This window comes from Bos grunniens, chromosome 8 (genome assembly GCF_055505025.1).
Source record: "Bos grunniens cultivar Pamir isolate PY7600 chromosome 8, Bosgru_T2T1.0, whole genome shotgun sequence".
In the NCBI taxonomy this organism is placed as follows: domain Eukaryota; kingdom Metazoa; phylum Chordata; class Mammalia; order Artiodactyla; family Bovidae; genus Bos; species Bos grunniens.
Genome location: NC_141172.1, coordinates 27,666,492 through 27,684,097, shown reverse-complemented (window position 1 = coordinate 27,684,097; position 17,606 = coordinate 27,666,492). Strand labels below are relative to the sequence as shown.

The 17,606-nt window shown below is 36.4% G+C and overlaps 1 protein-coding gene across 11 annotated transcripts in view; it reads right to left on the bottom strand.

Moving 5' to 3' along the window:
- TTC39B (tetratricopeptide repeat domain 39B) overlaps positions 1-17,606 on the bottom strand; it is a 148,503-nt gene that overhangs the window by 22,154 nt on the left and 108,743 nt on the right. For 6 of the 11 annotated variants that reach the window (XM_086415056.1, XM_086415061.1, XM_086415060.1 and 3 more), the window contains 8 exons: positions 17,089-17,153; positions 8,537-8,642; positions 6,996-7,061; positions 4,920-5,028; positions 4,309-4,376; positions 4,159-4,218; positions 2,086-2,247; positions 563-654 (listed from right to left, as the gene is read on the bottom strand). In XM_086415056.1, the coding sequence (XP_086271182.1) occupies positions 563-654; positions 2,086-2,247; positions 4,159-4,218; positions 4,309-4,376; positions 4,920-5,028; positions 6,996-7,061; positions 8,537-8,642; positions 17,089-17,153 (728 nt within the window). Of the gene's footprint in view, positions 1-562; positions 655-2,085; positions 2,304-4,158; positions 4,219-4,308; positions 4,377-4,919; positions 5,029-6,995; positions 7,062-8,536; positions 8,643-17,088; positions 17,154-17,606 lie in introns of all 11 variants that reach the window. The other 5 variants (XM_086415062.1, XM_086415063.1, XR_015169530.1 and 2 more) reach the window with 4 other exon arrangements.

Genomic DNA, 17,606 nt, shown 5'->3' with positions numbered 1-17,606 from the left:
AAGTACAAACCAGCTCCGATCCTGCTTAGCTTCTGGGATTAGACAAGATCAGACATGTTCAGGGTGGTATGGCCATAGACTTTGTCTTTTTTTTTTTTTAATTCTGTATTCTGTGAGACATATTTTGAGTAATCCTGGATGTTAGTTTTATTTTGGCCTATATACTAAATGTAGCATTATGTCCTGCCAACATCAGCTTTGCTTTAGTTCCTTTAATGTGCAGTGCTCCTTCCTAGAACAGGGTCCTCGCATATCCTGTTCCTTTGGTCTGAAACTGTATCAACACAACTCTCCACCTGCCTCTGCAGCTCCTTAAGACCTCATCTCAACTATTACTCCCCCTATGCTTTTATCTATACCTCTCCTCTCAACGGGGAACAGAGGGACAGGGCACTGTTGGTGATACAAGTATTATGGGTTTTTGCCTTGCTACTAGCAGTTCCAATCATTGGGAGAGTAAAGAACATAGGTTTATTAGGGAGTTTTGAATGTTTCGACATACCTAAGTGAAGGTGGTAAATGGGAGCTGGGTATATAGGTCTGGAACTCATCATGAGCTTACCTGAATAAAGTTACCACATCCTCTTTCGTTGCTACCACATCCTCTTCTGGAAGCATACTCAAAATTGCAGCTTTTAAGAACACATATGTTGCCTTGAGAAAAAGAAAAGCAGTAGTTAGAGAGCACCCTAGGTACATGATATTTCCACCTTGTAAATCAAGAATGACCCACAGGACTTCCCTGGTGGTCCAGTGGTTAAGAATTCACCTGCCAGTGCAGGGGACATGGGTTTGATCCCTGGTCCGGGAAGATCCCATATGCCACGGGGCAACCAAGGCTGAGCGCCACAACTACTGAGCCCAACAGCCACGACTACTGAAGCCCCCACGCCCTAGAGCCCATGCTCCGCAGCGAGAGGAGCCACCTCAATGAGAAGCCCACACATGGCAACTAGATTAGCCCCGCTCACAATTACAGAAAGCCCACATGCAGCAATGAAGACCCAGTGCAGCCAAGAACAAATAAATAACAATTTTTAAAAAAGAATGAACTACAAATCTTCCAGATATAGTGTCGGAGGTATCAAAGACAAAAAAGGGAAATGAAGCCTCTTGCTACCTATTCCAAATAAGATCAACACTTTCCACCAAATTTTAGCCATTCTCCTATTATACAACTTTAATGTTCATGGATGAGGAAGTGGACAAAATGAAAAAGAGATCAATATCTCATTCCTCCCAGTTTCTCACAAATGGATCAGAAGGTTTTTAGAACTTTTTAAAATTGAAGTTTAATTGATTTACAATACTATATGAGTTTCAAGTGTACAATATAGCGATTCAATATTTTTATAGATTATACTCCATTTAAAGTTGTTATAAAATATTGGCTATATTCCTTGTTTTTGCAACCTTGTTATCTTATTTACGTCTATTACGGTGTCCCTCAATCTCCTTTGCCTATCTTGCCACACCTGTTAGAATGGCTATCATCAGAAAGACAACAAATAATAAATGTTGGCAAGGATGTAGAGAAAAGGGAACGTGGTATATTGTTGGTGGCAATGTACATTGGTACAGCCATTATGGAAAACAGTATGAAGATTCTTCAGAAAATTAAAATAGAACTACCACATGATCCAGCAATTCCACAAAAAGATATATACATCTCAATGCTCATAGCAACATTATTTATAAAAGCTAAGATACAAAAGCAACCTAAGTATCCACCAACAGATGAATGGATAAAGAATTAATTTTATTATTATGAAAAGCTTTATTATCAGGACATCAAAAAGTCTACGAAAAATTATCCAAACTTGATATTTAATCATTTTTATATATAACTGAAATTCATCTTCAGAAATAAAGCCTTTTTGTTGACAAGGGCTGCTTAGACGGCTTTTAAAGCATATAGTGCTGAAGACAGAAGTTATAAACAGCAGGTACCGAATGCGTACTTCCTCCATTGATGGATCTCTACGTTGAGAAAACAGTGTTGATCTCATACTGTTGAACACACAATCCTAAATGAAAATCATTCTATACACTTATTAGCAAACAGATGACACTTATGACACTGACCTTGGACCATCTACTCTCTTTGCAAAGCAGATCTGAATAGTAATATGCCTCCCTCCAGTTTTGTTGAAATACAAAAATCCACATCAGCTCCCAGTAACAGAGATGGTGAAACTGTTTCCATTCTTCTTGAACTGAAATGCATTTTCGAAATATCTCTTGTGCCTATAAGTCAATTGCATAAAGCTGATCATCCAGATATTAGACAAGGAGATAATAACCTAATGGAAAAATACATAAAACACTTTGTACAAAAAGAACAAAATCATGACTCATTAAACCACTCAATATGACACGCTCCTTTCCTTACATGCCAACAATGCAGTTATATTCTGTCTCCTTATTTAACTTTGTGAGAGGGCCATGGAACTTTATAATGTGGGAGTAGCAAAGTTCCTTCCTTAAGTAAGACATAAAATACAGAAGTCCTTTAAGAAAAGACTTAAATTTAGAACTTCCAGAGGGTAAGATATACCTTAAACCAAGTTTAAGGCAATGGACAGACTGGGAGAAGATATTGCTATATACATAACCAACAAAGAATTAACACTTATCATACAACAATTTTACTAAAAAAGACAAATCAATGGGAAAATCGTTAAAGATATAAATAGGAAATCAGAGAAAAAGATATATGAGTGACAAATGAAGGCTTTTTTATTGGAAAATATAAATTAAAAGTTAGATTATCATTTTCAGCCATCATACTGGAAAAATAAAAGATAAATAATGACCAGAGTTGGCAAAGAGCATTGGAAACAAGTATTCTCATATCTTTGGGCTTCCCAGGTGGCTCAGTGGTGAAGAATCTGCCTGACAAGCAGGAGATGCAGGTTCAATCCCTGGGTTGGGAAGATTCCCCTGGAGAAGGAAATGGTAACTCATTCCAGTGCTCTTGTCTGGGAAATCCCACAGACAGAGGAGGCTGGTGGGCTACAGTCACATCTTTGCTGCTGCTGCTGCTGCTGCTGCTAACTTGCTTCAGTCGTGTCCGACTCTGTGCGACCCCATAGACCGCAGGCCATCAGGCTCCCTTGTCCCTGGGATTCTCCAGGCAAGAACACTGGAGTGGGTTGCCATTGCCTTCTCCAATGCATGAAAGTGAAAAGTCAAAGTGAAGTCGCTCAGTCGTGCCCGACTCTTAGCGACCCCATGGACTGCAGCCTACCAGGCTCCTCCGTCCATGGGATTTTCCAGGCGAGAGTACTGGAGTGGGGTGCCATTGCCTTCTCCGACAGTCACATCTTTATAGGAGTTTAAATGGACTAGCTTTAAGTAAGGAGGGCAATCTGTCTGAATTTATTAAAATGCAAATATCTTTGACCTAGAAATCCTGTCAGACTCTGTCTTATATAAATATACCTTTGCACGGAGATGTACAATAATAATGTTTACAACAGCACTGTGTATAATAGCCAAAAGTCTATCAACAGTGGACCACTTTAATAAGTACAGTTTATCCATCTCATGGAATGAAACCCAGCCATCAAAAAGAATGAGGAAGGTTTAGATATACTGACCTGGAAAGAAATCCAAGATGTATTGTAAGTAGAGAAAAATCAAATCAAGGAAAAATAAATATGTTTGTCCCCATTGTGTAGAAGAAAATTGTTTGTGAGTATATTTATATGAAAGTCTCTTCACTCTTTTTCTTCAAGGGATTTAGTGAATTAATTCCTTTGATGGGGAGCACACATGTAGTACAATGAAATTACCTTTATGGAAGGTCTAGATTCCAAAGTCAATATGTAATACCAAGATGGATAGTAGCCACAGTTTTCTGAAAGTCCCTTAAATTGCCCATCTGTATTTTTATATCCAACCCTGAATTGCCTCAAATACTTCATACATAAATGTAGAGTATATTCTACTATACATAGTACATACACATTATATTCTATAATCTACTACACATAGTAGAATGCACCCACAAAATTAAAGTTTGGCTTTTTAATTACATATTTCCCCTCTGTTTTTGTCTAGAGCATACAGCTGGATTCGCTCGTGCGGAATGAGTTTGCTACACAACTCCACTAAACAGACAGGCCCCCAAAAAGACCCCCTCAAATAAGTTACCTCTTCCACATTCCCTTTGAGCAGCTCTATCCGGCCATGATAGAACAACACAAGGGAGCCCTGCAGAGGAAGGGAGAGACAGACTGTTCAGTACGCAGCCCTGGCAGAACGATTGTGGCTGAAAACAGACATTTGAAATTCTAAGCATACATTTGGAAACTGCTGGAGGTAGGGTTCAAGGAGACTCTCTGCTTCCACAACATTCACTTCTCCCGTACCTAGAAAATTTAACAGGAAAAGCCTCAGTCTTCATGAAACACAGTCGACATTTGTAACTATTTCCCCAAATTTCATTAAAATATATAGCAAAGACCTATTCATGGAAACCATGAAAACTATTCACTTGAAGACAAGTCTCATCTATGACTTTAGTTTAAGAAAGCTTTAGGGCAAATTCGTAAGAGCAGATGTGGTTGCCTTCAATTCCTAATTGAAATTTCTGACTTGAATACCAATATGAACTATTTTTAACAAAAAATTTAACTTTCTGCTAAAAAAGAAATGTAATATGCTAAAAATAGATCACCTTATGCAAGTCTTATTAGAATTTTTTTTAGCCAAGAACAGATTAAAAAAAAATTTAGTGAAAGAAACCCTCCACCCCTTCTGCTAAATGTCACTATGACAAAGTCACTATTTTCCATCTTCCTGAAAAAAAAGTAAATATAGACTCCTATCTCTTACTGATTTTCCTAAATTTTTACTTACTCAGATGAAAGATAATCAACTTTCAATGATGTAAAATGTAATGCAGTCCTTACCAAGTATCAGGGAGATGTAAGTATGGAAAGCTAGAATAGTTAAGCAGCATAGTGGAGACCTGATGCTTCTTCCTAAGGCGCCTTCCCGTAACTGCAGGATGCCCAACTCCTGTGGGAATTAGATGCATTTTAGAATGAAAAGAGCATCATATTCAGAGACTTTAAAATGCTAGCTCATATATCCCCACCCTCCATGAAGGTGGGGTTTATTTTTCAAGAGCTTAGAACAGCAATAATGACTAGATAGCACCACCAACTTAATGGACATGAACTTGAGCAACTCTGGGAGATGGTGGAGGACAGAGGAGCCTGGTGTGCTTCAGTCCATGGGGTTGCAAAGAGTCAGAATGACTTAGCAACTGAACAACAATGAACAACAGCAACTAGAAACAAATTTTACATTTTAAATCGGCATAAGACAATCTCACGTATTCTCACATCATGTGATCTTAGGGTGAAAAAAAAAGGTAGGGTTCATTTCATAGAAAATGCTGTTATTTCTCTTATATAAATATTAATTTATTTAAGCATGAGGATCTAAGTATAAAATGCTACGGTGGGTATGAATATTTATGGTTCTGTTTCTTCAAGGATCTTTGCATCAAACAGGTCAGACAGTGTTTGAACACATTTATTGGACCATGGTGAGGGCCTTAAGAAAGTTAAGTAAGTGATTCTGAAAGTTCGGAATGTTTGAGCCTTGTTGGGAGGGAATAAGGGAAAGCTGTGTGGAATAGGTGACACTGATCTCAAACCTAATGGATTAAGAGGCTCTTAAGAGACCTGATTTGGGAGGTGCCAGTTGGGAAGGACATCTAAAACAGACACCAGCAAAAGCACAGAAACAGAAAAGCACAAGGTCTATTTGGAAAACAACCAACTGCCCAGTTTAACAGAAACACTGGGGAAGCAAACAGGACAGGTAGGAAGACTAGAAACTTGGGCTAGAATCAGATGACAGAGCCCTTGAATCCATGCTATGCTTTGGATTTTGTTCAAGGGGCAATTTGGAGCCATTAAGGAAATAAAGTGGAAGATGAATGGTCAAGGGGAAGGGTAACCATGAAACACAGAGTCTTACTGGATAGACCATAAATACATTACAGCTTATGAAGACCATAAGTAGACGATAAATATAGTTTATGAAGAATCCAGACAGTGGGATAAAAGTAGATGGGGAATTTACAGTGTTTTGTACTTGTTTTCAAATAATTCTTGAAACCTGCTCTCTTGACTAAAAGGGCCAATTTCTGCAATAAGGGAACTCTGGTAATAGCATGTTGAACGTTATGATTGGTAACTACTATATACTACACAAACAACCACACACAAACACAACAAACAAAACTCATGGAATATACACCACCATATGTAAAATAGACAGCCAGTGGGAATTTGCTGTTTGACTCAGGGAACTCAAAGCAGGGCTCTGTGACAACCTTGGGGTGGGATGGGGTGGGAGGTGGGAGGGAGGTTTCAGAGGGAGGGGACACATGTATACCATGGCCGATTCATAGTATGGTAGAAACCATTCAGTGTATGGTAGAAACCAACACAACACTGTAAAGAAATTATCCTCCAATTAAAAATAGATACATTTTTTTTTTAAAGAAACTGATGGAAAATAAACTTCCTTGTTTAGTTCTATAGTAAAACTTGTAAAAACACAAGAAAACCCAAAATACTGCAACCATGCTTGACCTACACAAACCATAAAATGGTAGACATGGAAATCTAGCCTAATTTCTTAGTTTAGCGGGGGTTGCAAAAATGTTAAGGAAGCATATTTTAACCTCACATTTGTATTAAAGATCCAGCAAGCATCAACATTAGTCAAACATGAATTTTTAATCCCAGAATTTAGATAACATTGAGATAAAAAATTTTAACTTTCAATAGAAAAACCATCCCCTAACTCCACCAAAATATGATTGAGACCCAAAGTCAGTTTATTGTTCTGCAAAGAAACTGCCAATAATTTTCATGCTAATTATGAGGACATGCTATACTTCCTTCATACTCAATAAACATTTTTTAATCCTCTTTGTCAAAATTAAGAAAAAATTAAGTTTGTACCCTATTTCCAGAAAATCCTATAAATTCTAGTAGTCTGATAATCCGTGCTGGTAAAAGGGACAGCATCTGTAAGAAAAAAAAAAAAAACCCAAGTGTACTATGTGCTAGTATACCTAACTATAGGTAAATGCTAAACTCTAAAAACTTAAAATTTTAATGATTCAGTAACATGAAAAATTAGAACCAAGTTTAAACTACTAGGTATGTCTCAATCACCACATACTGCACCTCCTATAATCATTACTCGTGACAATTTCATTTAGTTAGCCTAAAAAATTAAAAACAGAACAAAGATTCTGGCCTTTTCAGGATGCTCTAAAGAATACTTGTTCCTTTGATGTGGAGTGATAAAAGTGTTGAGAAGGTAACCCCTGGTGCCCACCTCCAAACAAAATTTATTTTAGCAACCTTTTCTAGGAAGCAAAAGTTATTATATTCTTCGTGATACGCAGGCAAAACCCAGAAGCGGACAACTATAGCACTACAGCCGCTCCCTGGGACATCTGAGTAGGATGAAGGGAAGTTCTCTCAGGACAAAACTTCAAGCAGAGACCTGGCTGTTTACTTTGCTTGGAGAAGAAATGCCCATACATGCAATTATATACCGATTTCATAAGCCAGTGGTTTGATTGGATGGTCAGAGATTTGGAAAGTACATGATGGGAGGCAATTCCCTGGTGGGACAGTGGTTCGGACTCCATGCTTTCACTGCCAAGGGCCCAGGCTCAATCCCTGGTCAGGGAATTAAGAGCCCACAAGCTGTGTGGTACAGCCAAAATAAAGAGAGAGAGAGAGAGAACAAAGAACATGATGGGAAAATTGATGCCAAGGAGCTCTGGGTAAGAAGTATATGGATATATCTCTTTGAATGGGAAAAAAAAATGAACATTATTTGTGTCCCATATGAATGTTCACCAAAGGCTGTCCTTAGCAGAGGAAGATTTTAATAATCAAATGGGTAGGGTGATCCATTCCGTGGACAGCCGACAGCTGTCTCTTCAGCCACCTCTGTCATCAACCAATGGGTTCATAAACAAAGTGACCCTGGTTGTACATACCAATTCCAGTCAAACCTTAATAAAACATCAAAATCTCTAAATAATATTGCAATTGGATGGATATTTATTCAAACTCTTCATCTATCCCAGAGCATTATTACTATCCTTCAAGCTCTATTATTCCCTAACCCAGTTTCAATTCCAAAACCACCATTGCTATAGCAACAGTATTTCTGATGTGGGAATGGAACTGAATTTCAAGCTCCTTCTTACAAAAAAAAAAAAAATGTTACTTGTCCATTCAGAGGGCTGTATGCTGCCCTTATTATACAATCCGAAACTATTCTGAGCATGTGCAGAACTTTATAGCATATTCTGGCCAGAGCCTCCACTGGGTCACGACAGACTAAAGTGGATCCCACTCTAGCCACTTGTCAAACAAACCCAGGCAGAGATTCAGGGTGAGGTTCAAATGCAATAGCAGAGGCACTGAAAACCTAAGGTTCTTTTATAAAAGATTCTGGTTACCTTCTGATTACTTACCAAATTAAACGCCCCTATTCCAAGCTTGACACCCCCTTCAAACTCGTAGAAGAACTGCTGCTCAACTTTGTTCTTCTGAATTACATGCAGGATTGAAAGACATTCTCTGGATTAATGAAAACAGTTATAAGTTTACTATGACACTGAAAATTAATGTCACATCAAATTTTGCATTTAAGTACCATAAGATAGATGTCATTAGCCAAAACACTGGAGAATTTTTAAGTGGATGATGCTACGCTCAGTTTACTCTTAATGCTACCAGGTAATCATCATTAAAGAAAAATGATACAGTCATTTCTACATTGTTTATCAGGATCAATCTTTCTGCTCTTAAAGCAAAAAAGGGTTCAAACAGCAGCAGGCATGACTCAGGAGCCATAGAACCTCAGGACTGCGAGCTCCCAGTCTCTCAGCAATGTGTTAGAGGAGATTTTCTAAGAATGCGCAGCCTCTCAGCTGCTGTGCACCCTTCAGTAACCTACATTCCACTGAGTAACTGAGGTGCTACTGACAAAAAGAGTTGAATTTCAGTGTGATTACTATGGCCTCAAATAGACCAAATAAAGAACTTGGAACTAGGAAAGAATGAAGGAGGAAAGTAAAGTCCATCACAACTGCCTGCAACTTTCTTCTTAATTTTCTCTCCTCACCCAAGCCAATCGTTCTGATTTTTCACTTTAGTTACTTTCTATTCATTTCTCCCTTTCCCTTCATATCTTGAATGCAGACAGTATTTCATCTGTATTCATCAGAGAAATGCAGATGAAAACAATAATATAAAAATTGGCAACAACCAGAAATTGTTTATCAAATTGACAGATACAGTTTTTTAAAGTAATAAGAAATAGCCAGATATTACGTATCACCTAATGTGATGCAATTATAAAGAATGCAACTTCATTTATGATATATTCTAGCCAAATGCATCTAAGTTGAATCTAGTAAGCCTATATATCTAATTTCCAGTTTATAGGAAATATAAGGAGCTAGAGAAATGCTATCAACTGAATTATATTTCCCCCAAATCCATATGTTGAAGTTCTAACTGTGCCCCCCTCCTAAAGTGTGACTATATTTGGAAATAAGAGATTTTAGGAGGTAATTAAGATTAAATGAGGTCACTATAAGTGGAATCTCTCTCTCTGCCCTGTGAAGAAAGAGTGAGGAGGTGGCTGTCTGCAAGCCAAGAAGAGAGCCCTCACCAGAACCTGATATGCTCGTGCCCAGATCTTAGACTTCCAACCTTCAGAACTGTGAAGAAATAAGTTTCTGTTGCTTAAGTCACTCAGTGTATGATATTCTATTATGGCAGTCAGAACTGACTAAGAGACAGCAAGCTAAACTAAAACTCAAGGAAGCCACCAGACAAAGCTGTGTGTATACAACTATAGGACAACTGGATTGGGCTTTTCCACAACTGACATGAATATAGAAACTCTTGTATAATAAGATATATTTAATGAACATAAACACTGAATGCCCAAGACAGTCTTGGGTTGGACCAAGGTGTTGACATTCCAGAAGTAAATGAGATTTGGGACCAACTGGCAAAATATGAAGATGGACTGAATATTTGAAGATGGATTGAATATGAAATGAAGATTTGTTGACATGAAAAAGAAAAGATCATTAACTGCAAAAGCAAGTTACAAAACTGTATGTAAGAGTGATCTCATTTTGGTTTTAAATATATATATCTCTCTCTAGATCCATGTAGAAAATATTCTGAAAAAGTATATATTAAGGTATTAACAATCATAATTACTAGATGTTAAGTGCATGGGGTATATGTGTGTGTATTTTAATATTTGCTCATCCACATTTTCCTATTTTCTAAAATATATATTTTTTGTGACAAAGAACATTATTTTAATTTTTTAAATGGAAAACCAGGGCTGGCAAAGGTAAGAACAAATAGACTCATTCACTTATTTATGATAAAATGACATTTATAGTAAAGAGGTTGGCAAATATTGGAACATAACCACATCTATTTTTTAATAATGTGATTTTTTTAATTCAATTTTTTTTTTTTTTTGTGACACGACATGCAGGATCCTAGTTCCCCGCACAGGGATCAAACCTGTGCCCCTTGCAGTAGAAGAACAGAGTCTTAATCGCTGGACCACCAGGGAAGTCCTCACACCCATTTACTTACAGTCTATGGCTGCTTACACCCTGCAGTCAGCTGCAGAGGTGAGTAGTTGGGACAGAGATCTTATGGCCCACAAGCCTAAACATTTACTGTCTGGTATTTTAAGAAAAAGTCTGCCAACCCAATTATTCTTCGGAGTAATTTTGCAATATATATCAGAAATCTTATACACAATGGTATCTTTGAATCAATAAATCTAATGTTATTCTAAGAAAATAGCATGGATACACAAAATTTGACCTATAAGGTAAGATATTGTATTACCACCTACAGTGAAAACTTATAAACAAATTAAAGCAGGCAACAACAGGAAATTAGTTAAGAAGACAGCTGAATGCATGCATACATTTATACACACGCATGCGGCACATCCACACAATGGAACACTACTGAGCCATTAAAAGCCATGATGAATTAAAAATATTTAATAACCTAAAATTTTCTGACATTAAGTGAAAAATGAAATTTCAAAATGACAAAAGGCATACAATTTCATTATATAAAATGATAATTATATATGCTCGTATACTTGCATAAAAAACTCAAATGTCAAAATATCAACAGAATGGCAGGATACAAATATGATACTCAGAGTTCTTTTATATGTAAATGATCTATTTGCTGAAAATATATTACAAAAATGTTCAGATAATATGGAGACAGCCTAAGTGTCCCTACACAACAATCCCACAGAGAGGAGGTCACTGTTAACAGTCGGGTACATAATTTTTAGCTGTTTTTATGCTTTACTAAGAATGGAATCTTTAAAACACACAAATGGGGACTTCCCTGGTGGTCCAGTGGTTAAGACTCTGTACTTCCACTGCAGAGGACATGCCTGATCAGAGAACTAAGATCCCATGTGCCATAGTCAAAAAAATTAAAAAATAAAAAACAATAAAAAATTACATGATTTTAACTTTAATTACATGATTTTAAGTCTCATCAACTTATACAAACCAAAGCTTGCTGTAAGATCAAGTTTTATATGCATTTATCTTTAAAGACTAAAACTTCTGTTTTAACTTATAATTTAATTTTTTAAAGAATATACTGATCAGTTTCAGTCAGTAAAATATATTTTTAATTAAAAAATCACAAATGGTATCACATACTACATACTATTTTATGGGTTATACTGACAATTTTCCATGAAAATGCATGAAAGTTATCTTATTCTATAACAAAATGTATTATTCCATTCCATGGAATGATTTAATTAACCAAATTCCTATTCTTAAATTTTCAAGTTGTTTCAAAATTTTCCATATTATAAATAATGTTGCTAAGAGAGTTCTTACACATTCATCAAATACTTTTCCTATATCAAGTACTAGAACTACAGTTATAGCATCCTAACTGTTCTTAGGATAATTTCTTAGAAAAAGAACTCCTGAGATCAAAAACGATACATATTCTTGATTTTGATATATACTGCCAGCACATCCTCCATAAAAACTCTGTCAGTTTAGACTCCCACCAAGTTATGAGTTTCTCATACTGTCATTTGCCCTGAGTCTTTCATATCATATTTCCATTTATAATTTTTATTATGGGGTATTTTTGCCATGATGAAAATTTAAATGTTTATTTGGTCAAGTCAATCTTTTATGTCACACTTTAAAAGACTTCTGAAATTGATGTCAGGTTTTTCCAGTACTCATGTATGGATGTGAGAGCTGGACCGTAAAGAAGGCTGAACGCCAAAGAATTGATGCTTTAGAATGTGTTGGGAAAGACTTTGTTGTGGTGCTGGAGAAGACTCTTGAGAGTCCCTTGGACTGCAAGGAGATCAAACCAGTCAATCCTAAAGGAAATCAACCCTGAATATTCACTGGAAGGACTGATCCTGAAGCTCCAAGACTTTGGCCACCTGATGCAAAGAACTGACCCACTGGAAAAGACCCTGATGCTGGGAAATACTGAAGGCAGGGGGAGAAAAGGGCGACAGAGGATGAGACGGTTGGTTGGCATCACCAACTCAATGGACATGAGTTTGAGCAAACTCCGGGAGATAGTGAAAAACCAGATAGACAGAGAAACCTGGGGTGCTGAAGTCCATGGGGTTGCAAAGAGTCAGACACAACTAAGCAACTGAACAAAAACACCTACTGGTATGAAGCAATGAGAAAGACACAACATTGCTTCTGCAGTATTGTTATCATAGATGTGATCTGAACTTAATCATGAAGCAACATTAGATAAGTCCACCTTGAGAGACGGCCTAAAAAATTACGGCCAAGTATTCTTCAAAAATGTCAAGGTCTTGAAGACAGAGACTGAGGGGCTCTTTCAGATTAAAACAGACTAAGGAGATGTAACACCTGAATGCAACATTCAGGATCCTGGAGTGGATCCTGAACCAGAATAAGGACACTGGTGGGACAGTTAGAAAAACTTGAGTCAAGTCAATAAAGTAGTTAATAATACTGCATCAATGTTAGTTTCCTGATTTTAATAATTACACTGTGGTTCTATAAGATGCTAATAATACTTGTATATTAGAAGACTATATAAAAATTCAGAAATTATTTCCAAGTAAAAAATTTTTAAATAAAACAAAAATTTTATTAAAAATTTTTTAAAAACAAAGTTTAAAGGCCTTGTGCTTTAGGACTGTAAAAAGACTTTCCTATGTTTTTGCCTATATCCTTCTAAAAATATTTTAATACTAAATCTATATAATGTATCCTTTATATAGTCTTTTCTCCAAAATGAAGAGTCAATTTTCCCAAAACCATTTATTAAACTAACAAATCAGACCCATCTTTCCCCACTGTTTTTAAAGAGACTTATGCATATATAGGTTTTTTAGTAAGCTTTGAATTCCCAGATAAATCTGTGTGTGTGTACACAGAAGTGCATGAACACACACAGAGTTTCAAAGTCTTATGTTCGATTCCACTGATACATAATTTCTGAGCCATTACAAGAATATTTTAATTCCTTCAGATTTTAAGTTTTGATAACTGAAATAGCAAGCAACTCTTTAACATTCTTTTGTATCTTCTAAAATATATTTCAAAAGGAAAACTAAAAACAATATATCAGGTTCCCAAAGTTCGCCTGCTTCCTCCAGGATTTCAAATGGGATATAATTTTATGAAATCATTTCAGGTAAAAGCATCTCTTAAAATACTAAATCTTGGTTCTATTTCTAGTACTGGTAGAGTGCCTTAAATTAAATTAACCCTCCCACAGATAACAATTATAAATTCTTAACAAAATGCAAAACACATGTTTAAAATATATTTGCAGACACTCAGTTCAATTCAGTTCACTCACTCAGTCGTGTCCAACTCTCTGCGACCCCATGAATTGCAGCACGCCAGGCCTCCCTGTCTATCACCAACTCCCGGAGTTCACTCAAACTCACGTCCATCAAGTCGGTGATGCTATCCAGCCATCTCATCCTCTGTCGTCCCCTTCTCCTCCTGCCCCCAATCCCTCCCAGCATCAGAGTCTTTCCCAATGAGTCAACTCTTCGCATGAGGTGGCCAAAGTACTGGAGTTTCAGCTGTAGCATCATTCCTTCCAAAGAAATCCCAGGACTGATCTCCTTTAGAATGGACTGGTTGGATCTCCTTGCAGTCCAAGGGACTCTCAAGAGTCTTCTCCAACACCACAGTTCAAAAGCATCAATTCTTTGACACTCAGCTTTCTTCACAGTCCAACTCTCACATTCTACTGGAAAAACCATAGCCTTGACTAGACGGACCTTTGTTAGCAAAGTAATGTCTCTGCTTTTGAATATGCTATCTAGGTCATAACTTTCCTTCCAAGGAGTAAGCATCTTTTAATTTCATGGCTGCAATCACTATCTGCAGTGATTTTGGAGCCCAAAAAAATAAAGTCTGCCACTATTTCCACATCTATTTGCCATGAAGTGATAGGACCAGATGCCAAAAAAAAAAAAAGCAGTGGGAAGCTAGAGAAGAGTTAAACTTTGAAAGAAGGGAACAACTTTTAAAGAGACTTTATGTTTACATGACTAGTCACTTGAAAGTACTCCCCAGTACACTCAGCATGGGGTGCCTACAACTTACACAGAAAGGTATAGTCTTATTGGCTTAAAAAAAGAGTACAGAGTTCAAATCTGCCAGAACGGCTGTACGGTACTGGGGAAATTTTCAGATAGGGATGAACCACATAGGATGGAAATGCCAAAATCAGTGTTAAAACTCAACTCAAATTCTTTGTTGACTCATGAACTATGTGAGAACTGGTGAAGCTCCAAAGAAAGGCAGAAACAAGAGAAAAGAAATAATGGAATCATGATCTCAGATGTTGCCCACTAGCAGAGATTAAGAGTATAGACTCTAAGTCTAGTCAAGTTAAATGCTTCCCAGAACAAAAGTCAGCATTCTTCTGAGAAAGGTAACAGAACCTAAAGTCTTTGCAATGAATCACTATCCAGTATACAATCAAAAATTTACTGAATTGAAAACAGAAAAACATGACATATAGTCAAGAGAAAAAGCAGGCAGTAGATATTGGCCCCAAGACAACCCAAATATTGAGATAATATCTAATCTGAAAAAAAAGAATTTTCAGCGACCTACTGAACAAAATCAGGCTGACATGTAATTGGAGTCTCAGAAGAAGAGTGAGAATGTAGCAGAGAAAAGATATTTGAAGAAATAATAGCTACATGGTTCCCCAAAGCCACACTTAAGCACATCAGTCAAAGATATGAGCCTTCAAAGCATCCAGAAGAAATGACACATTACAGACAGGGGAATAATAACAAAAAATAACAGCTGACTTGTGATCAGAAACAATAGAGACCATCATATTGGGTTGGCCAAAAAGTTAACTCAGCTTTCTCCGTAAGAAACTCATACAGAAAAACCCAAATGACCTTTTGGCCAACCCAATACAACAACTGATAGTTTTTAAGGAGTGAAAGAAGACAAGAAAAAAGGAAAACCTTGTAACTCAAAAATACTCTACTGAGCAAAAACAGCCTTCAAAAATGAAGGCAAAAGAGAAAGACATTTTCAGATAAATAAAATAGAGTCGTTGAAAGTGGATATGAACTATAAGAAATTCTAAAAGAAATGCTTCATTCTGAAATAGACAGGAATGAATGAAGAACATAAAAAATGGCAAATATTGGATTAACAGTGGGGACTATGACATAAAACTGTTAAAGCAAAGGTTAGACACCACATTATGGGGTTTATAATACACATAAATGTACTACCATAAGAATAGTATAAAAGACAAAAGGTGGTAAGTAAAACTATACTTTTGTAAGTTTCTTCTATTTTATGTGCAACAGTACAATATTAACTCTAACTTGACTATGGTAAGTTAAGAAGGCTATGATAATCATTATAGCAAACACTTAAGAAAAATTAAAAGGGCTATAGCTAAGAAAATAATAGAGGGATTCTACTGGAATATATATATATATATATATATATATATATATATATATATACATTTAATTAAAGCAAAAGAAGGCAGAAAAATAAGGAGGGGGGACAAACAAGGCAAAGAAAAAAAAAGCAAAATGGCAGTCACAAGTGCAAACATATTAACTGTTGTACTGAATAAAAAAGTAAGACCCAATTAAACGTATTTACCAAAAAAAATATAATTTAAATATAAAAACAAAGCTAGATTTAAAGCAAAAGAATATATGCCACGCAAACACTAATTACAAAAAAGCATGAACAGCTTTATTAATATCAGACAAAACAGATTTCAAGACAAGGAATATTATAAGGAGTTACATAGGAACATTTTATAATGATCAAAAAAGGTTACTTTATTAGGAGATAAAACAATTTAAAAATATATAAGTCCAATAACAAAGGTTCTAAATACAAGCAAAGAGTGGCAGAACTAAAGGGAGGAATGGATGACTCCAGAATCAAAGCTGAAGATTTTTAACACTGTGAGTAAAAGATAGGACAACCAGATAAACACGAGTAAGGACCCCGAAGATACGTGAAGGACACTACGGTCCCCTCTAGCTGACATCTGCATCACTGCAGAAATGCAAAGGGACAGTGTTGTTTCAGAGTCTGAACCAAAGACATACCTATCTATACCTACCATTTTAAATTTACAAATGGTTTTTAGGAGAGAAAAACTAAGATTATCTAATCAGAAATTACGTAAGTACTTTCCAGCTATTTTTCTCCTAAAACTCCATTTATTCTGTTGTCTATTCTGTTGTCTTTTAGCATTGAATACACACGCAGTCAAAATTCAAGTGCATTTTTACCAACACTAAATTTTAAAAATCTAGTCACACTTATTAAAAAACTTTAAAGTACATAGTGGTATATAATACAAGAATTATTTAAAAACCACAAGAAGGTGGTCATAAAGGTACAAACCTTGTCATAAGATTTTTCATCAGTCTTAATTTTTAACTTACTTATATATTTGGTAACTTGTTCTAATTTTGAGTCCACCTTTGATGAAGTTGATCATATTTTCATCCTGAAAACAATTCAATTACATAATTAGATCATTTAGCAAATGATTCTTAGACTGTCCCACAGCTGTGTAGCTGCATGATTAGAACAAAACACTGTATCCTTTGAGGACATGATTTTAAATTAAAATATTCTTCTTGCTTTACATATGAAATGCCTTTTTTGTCATCTTTCTTCCAACTTAGAGGACAAAAAAAGGAAACAATTTGTAAATCCTTGCGGAACTTTAAGGATGTAACAAAGAAAGTAATCCTCACCAATTAGGGGCCATAGAGTTAGTCCAATGGCACCCCACTCCAGTACTCTTGCCTGGAAAATCCCATGGATGGAGGAGCCTGGTAGGCTGCAGTGCCTGGGGTCTCTGAGAGTTGGACACAACTCAGTGACTTCACTTTCACTTTTCACTTTCATGCACTGGAGAAGGAAATGGCAACCCACCCCAGTGTTCTTGCCTGGA